Source organism: Vigna unguiculata, chromosome 4 (assembly GCF_004118075.2).
Source record: "Vigna unguiculata cultivar IT97K-499-35 chromosome 4, ASM411807v1, whole genome shotgun sequence".
Taxonomy (NCBI): Eukaryota; Viridiplantae; Streptophyta; class Magnoliopsida; order Fabales; family Fabaceae; genus Vigna; species Vigna unguiculata.
Window position 1 is genome coordinate 30,290,526 of NC_040282.1, and position 6,249 is coordinate 30,296,774.

Below are 6,249 nucleotides of genomic sequence, written 5' to 3' on the forward strand. Positions count from 1 at the left end.
ACAAAGTAAATATATAATATTTAAAAAGTTAAGAATCTTTACACGCATAACTTTATTTAATTTTAACATTAGAACATATAATTAAAATTTAGGATGAATTTGGATTTTAATGATATAATCTCAAATAACGTTCTATTTTGTTCAATTTTAATACGTTTATATTAAATTAAAAGCAAAATGTATTTCAAACTTTAGTTAATTTTACAAAATAAAAAATTGTACTTTTTTCAATTTCACTTGAGTTTAACTTAATTAATTAAATAAAAATCAAACTTATATTTATTTTCTAAATGGTGGTTACTTCAATCTGTAAGATTAGTAAAAATCTAAAAACAGCAAATAAAATTGTAATCCTTCATTTATTTTATTATACAAAACTAAGATATTGTTAAAATAAATAATAACAGTAGGAATAAATCCAAGGATAATTTTAAAAAGTGTTATGTTGGTGAAGCCTATGGAAAGTGCACGAGTTTTACACGGCTTGAATTATTATTGTTAGTTTATTATTATTATTATTATTATTATTATTAATATTATTATTATTATTATTATTATTATTATTATTATTATTATTATTATTATTATTATTATTATTATTATTATTATTATTATTATTATTGATGATAATGATGTGCTACATTGTGTGCAACAGCTATGTAACAAAGCTGTTTTCAGTTTAAAATGTGTGTCAGATGGCAGATTCTGACATCCCAGCCATATGTTCATGCTCCATGCAGTTGTCACTCACAACACATCAAAATCCACTTTTTTCATCACAACACCCAAACCAAAATTTTGCTTTAATGTAGAATCTATTTTCAATTCTTAGCAAAGAAAAATTTTCGTAAATATTAAAATTGGTTTGGAAATAAGAGAATGGTGACCGAGATTATCTTCTTTACAATTTTTTTTTTTTTTTGTATTTATAAATTTTTTAAATAAGCGAGATAACGAATAAATTTGTATTTGAAGATATTATTTAGTTATATATATATATATATATATATATATATATATATATATATATATATATATATATATATATAAATTTTGATTAATGTCTTAAATCATTAAAATGCATATTTTGATTTATTATTTTATTTGAATATTTATATATTTATGATTTCTTTCTTAGGTACACTAGTGTGTCATTAATTTTCTTTGATAATAAAATTACGTGTGAATTAAAGTAAGAAATTGAATTTAATTGAGAAATTGGCAAAATAGAAATGAATTGGCATGATAGGATTATATGTGAACTAAAGTAAGAATCCAATGTATTCAACAGAAGAGGAATAACAATAAAACATAAAATTGATATATAAATAAAATATAACAAAAAAATATTACACTAATTTTACTATTCTATAACACCACCATTTGTCTTCTTTTTCTTTTTTTTTTAAATTGTAATTATAAAACTAATTTAATAATAAATGAAAAAACCATCTATTATTGAATTCAGTGTTAAAAATAAATTGGTATATTATATTTTTTTTTTTCCTTTTTCAAAAGCTACTTGTTTAAGATCTAATCACACCATATACCATAGAAAATATGTAACAATTGGTATTAAAAGAAGATTAGATTCAGTTTTCCAAACACATGAAATTAAAATTAGGAAAACAAGATAAGCCTTCCTCAAAATTATGATAAAGAAACCATTCACAAGCCTACAACTCCATTGATCTTCCCAACAAACAAAATCTCAATGTCATAACCGTTGTCATTCCTTAACTGTGGTGTGGTTTCTTTTTACCTAGCAAATGTCACCTTTGTTGTTCCTATTTCCATTCCCCAACAACCCCTTCATTTCCTCATCTTTCTCATTATCCTTGTTCCTAAGCCCATTGCAACTACCCATTTCCACCCTTGTGAGCTTTTCAGCCTTCAGGGCCTCAGCTTCCCAATCAGTCTTCACCAACACAACATACATGATGGACACTGCACATGCCACCTGGGCTGACAGAAGCCCAAACCAAAGCCCACTGAACCCAACCTTGAACCAAAATGCCAGGCCAACCGCCACCGGAGTGCCCACAAAGTAGAATGAGCCCAGGTTTATATGGGCCCCCACACCAGGCCGGGCCGTGCCCCGCAGGATCCCACAGCCTGTGGTCTGTGGGCAGTTTCCAAGCTCACACAGACCCATAATTGGCATCACTGAGGCAGCCAAGGCTTTGACTGGCTCATCGTTGGTGAAAAGCCCGGCCCATCTTTGACCTAATATCACAGTCCATGTCACATTGATGAAGCCTATCACAAATGCACATCCTAATGCAACCATTGCTGCTAGCTTTGCCTTGTATGGTTTTCCAGCTCCAAGCTCATTCCCTACCTGCATTATTTGCATTCAAAATTTGAATTGTTATTCACATGTTTGGATTCTCAAAAAAATATACACACATTAAACTCAATTTTGCAAAACTTTGAACTTCATGAACTTCTAAAACAAGTTTAAAATTAATTTAGATTCTTTGCTAGATTTTTTTTGTTTTGATCGATCTTCTCAAAATATACTGTTAGACACCGATATCGATGTTTTAAATATATCAAAAAGACTTTTAAAGTACTAATATTAATACATTTTCTCAAAATAACATAAAATAACACTAAAAAATTAAGCAGAAAACAAACCCTAGTCATACTCTTGTAAGTGCTTCATGGCAAATTTCACATGGGTATGATTCAAAAGGCACATCATACCAAAGTTTTGTGCAAGTTAACTTTTGGAGCAAACAGAAATGTAGCAAGATATGTTATCACTACCAACTAGTTTGAAGGGTCCCACATAAATAGTGGAGTCATAGGGAGATTTGATGGTTAAATTATTTGGTCAAATGGAAATCCATGATGGCCCTTGTATGCAAGCCTAAGGGAATTGCACTTACTCAGAAGTAATTAATTAGTTTTAGTTTTGTCCTGTCAAATTGCAAGTGTGACCTAACTGGGTCCATGTACTTGAAGCAATCATGCAACAAATTTATTCCTCAGCAAGCACAAAACCAAGGGATTCAAGTTTAGCCCCAAAAGAATAAAAGATGACACACTCAGGCTGTACTGTAAATTGTATCTGATCAGATAGATAAAGTGAACAAACAAACCTAAGGTTGCCACTGATTTCTGATGACTCTAACAAACCATCATAACAGTGCAAACACAGAGAATTTGTCAACCCCATTATCACCATCATCATTATTGTTATTTATCATCATCATCATCATCATTCCAATTTATCTTATGATCTTTTAACAAATCAGTAAAACTGTAAAGACTGAAAGGAAAAATAGAACTTGTTACTGTGTTATTAAAGAATGATTTGTCCTTGCCTGAAAAGGTTAAAGCTATGCTTAGTGGTTTGTTTAGGATTGTTTTGAAGAGTAGAGTTAAAATGCATGTGTGGATGAATGCCACTTAATGTCTTCCAAATATGTGTTGTCAATGGATATTATTATGTTTGATTAAGTGTTTAGTTAAACAAAAATAGAAATCACATAATAAAAGAACACTTCCATTTTAGCCAGATACAGCAAGCAAACAAAAAAGAACAAAAAAGGTTAGTTAAATGAAGTAAAATGTGGCTTTGGACCAATTAACATTCTCTTCAAGCTAAGAGACTAACCTTTCATGGAGTTAACCACCATTTATGATTGGCCACATGCATTAAATTTAAAACAAAAAAGAAAATGCAGATTTGAACTTTATCCCTGCTATTTTGACTTCAAACCCTATTCCAATAAGCCAAATTGCTAAAAGTAAATGGTTCCTTCCTCCTCACAAATTCTAACACCAAATCACACAGACAGAAAAAAAGGGGGAAAAACAACCCAGCCATGCTAACTGCACTCTGCACACCACTCTCCTGTCCCTATCTTCCCTGTCTCAACCAACCGAACTGGTTAAAAAAAAGTAAAAACTGAACTATGAACCACTCAAACTAGGATAAAAACAAAAACGCAACATGGTCAAAAAAGTTTTCTTTTTCTCCTGTCAACATTATGTTGAATAAAATATATCAGTGATAAATGAACATCTTTGGGTTTTTTGGCTCACTCTCTCTACTTCTCATACATACAATCTACTTTTCACTTACTTACACACACAGTTCATACATTTACAACCTTGAGATGAAAGATGAAGATCAGGTTAAAGGTTTTGAATGTGCACAATTTTGATTTTGACTAGAGACAACCTCAACCCCTCTCTCTCTAGGTGTAGGGAGACACATGGCATGAGTATTCATGATTCATTTTTGAAGAAATAAAATAATAGGATAAAGTGTATAGTGTAGAGAGACTTACCCTGGCAGAAACACAGCCTGCAAGTGCCATGGGGACAGTGTACATCATGCTAGTTGTCTGAATCAGAATACCAGTGGCAGCCACAGCCAGTGTTGGACGTGGCAAGTACCCAGCAAGCACAGTCACAATCTCGTACCACCACCACTCTAAACATATCATAAGGCAACTAGGCACAGCAAACTCCATCAACTGCCCCAACCCAGAACACAAACCAGCCACCACTCCCCCTCCACACCCCCACTTCAGCACCACCTCCCTCTTCCTGCACACACACACATACCCTGCCATAAGCACCACCATGTTCAGATTGGTCAGCACAGAAGCCATGGCCACCCCGGGCACCCCCAGCTCCATCACCACCACCATCAAGTAGTTCAGTGGCACATGGAACACCACTGCCACAAGGGAGCAATACATCATAGGTTTGGTCACCTTTTGGGACCTCAAAAAAACCCTTAATGGTTGGAGCAAGGTGTTTGTTAAAAGGTCTGGGAGAGAGTAGAAACAGTAGATTGATGCCATTCCTGTGATGGCACTGTCCTGGCCCATGAACAGCATGATCCTCTCAAGGTTCAGCCAGAGAAGACTTATGGGGATGATTGCCATGAGAAGGATTAGGACCATGCGTTGGAGAGAAAGAGAAAGGAGGTCCCAGTTTTTGCTACCATAGGCTTGGCTGCACACAGGCTCTAGGCCCGCTGCGAGACCCACAAGAACAGAGTACCCTGTTATGTTGGTGAAGCCTATGGAAAGTGCACCACCTGCTAGCTCTAGGCTTCCAAGCCTACCCAAGAAGAGAACAGAAACCACTGCCCTCACAAACACCAACATATTCATACCTGTGATAGGTAGAGCCATGCCCCACAGCTCCTTCATCTCTTCCACCACCTACTTGCAACACCACATCATTACAACATGAATGAGAAGCATAAGCTTGTTCTAAAACAATGATCAAGGTTTTGGATTACAGTTACATAGATTAAATACTTCCACTCCAAAATCCTTCAAGTTGTAACCAAAATCCTGGTCACCAACTATTCTTTAAAACTTCTCAATCATCTCTATATTATAACAGTGTTATGAATGATAGAGATTCTTGAAAAGAAAAAAAAAAAAAGTCATTACTTTTTCTTGCAAATGCACAGAGAAGTAGCAACATGAGTTTACCTGAGAGGTTGTGGGAAATTTGTGGGAAAAGAAATCCTGATCTTTGTTGTCTCCCATTCTTCTTGACCAATATTATGTGTTGTTTGTTGTTCTGCAAAAGGGTGGTGAATCAAACAGTGGTGAAGAAGAGAAGACTACTTTTTTTGACAACACCTAGTGAGCAATAGTAGTAGTAGCAGCACATGGGGAAGAGGGGAAGAAAAGGAGATGGAAAAAACAAAATAGCTTCTACAATGTTTCATTATCATAGATATCATCATCTATTATCCCATGATAGCAAGCATCAAGAATGAGAAAAGGGCATGCTATATGTAACAACCAAAACAACCAACCAACCTTTTCTTCCTCTTATGCTCCTTCTCTCTAAGAACTGAAAAAGGGTAAGGCAAAAGGTGTGTGACTAGAAAGAAGAACTATATGGGAAATGGAGCATTTAAATAGAGCAACATAAACATAAGCAGCAGGGTAGTAACAGTATGGCTAAACAATTAAAAAAGGTTCAATCTTTCACTAATTACCACTGGACAAGTATTAAAAAATCAAACTTAAAAAGTAAAATCAATAATAAAAATGATGCAATAATACTAATATAGTATTGTCACAATAATAAGAATAGGGAGAATAATAATATGCTTTTGGATGATGTATGACCCTCAGTTATATATATAGGAAAGATGAAAATGGATACAAACTTAAACTTGTTATGGTTGTGGCGGCGTCCAAGATAGTCCAAGGTTGAGAGATATGAAAAGATATATGAAGAGAGAAAGTAGCTTAT

General features: G+C 34.0%; 1 protein-coding gene across 1 annotated transcript; it reads right to left on the reverse strand.

Annotated features, from left to right (window-relative positions):
* Nucleotides 1-1,591: 1,591 nt before the first annotated feature.
* Nucleotides 1,592-6,011, reverse strand: LOC114182745 (protein DETOXIFICATION 54). Its single transcript, XM_028069677.1, has 4 exons — nt 5,808-6,011; nt 5,472-5,562; nt 4,305-5,192; nt 1,592-2,341 (listed from the first exon to the last, which is right to left on the reverse strand). Exons 2-4 carry the CDS (start codon nt 5,526-5,528, stop codon nt 1,763-1,765), a joined length of 1,524 nt encoding a protein of 507 aa, XP_027925478.1. The 5' UTR covers nt 5,529-5,562; nt 5,808-6,011; the 3' UTR covers nt 1,592-1,762.
* Nucleotides 6,012-6,249: the final 238 nt, after the last annotated feature.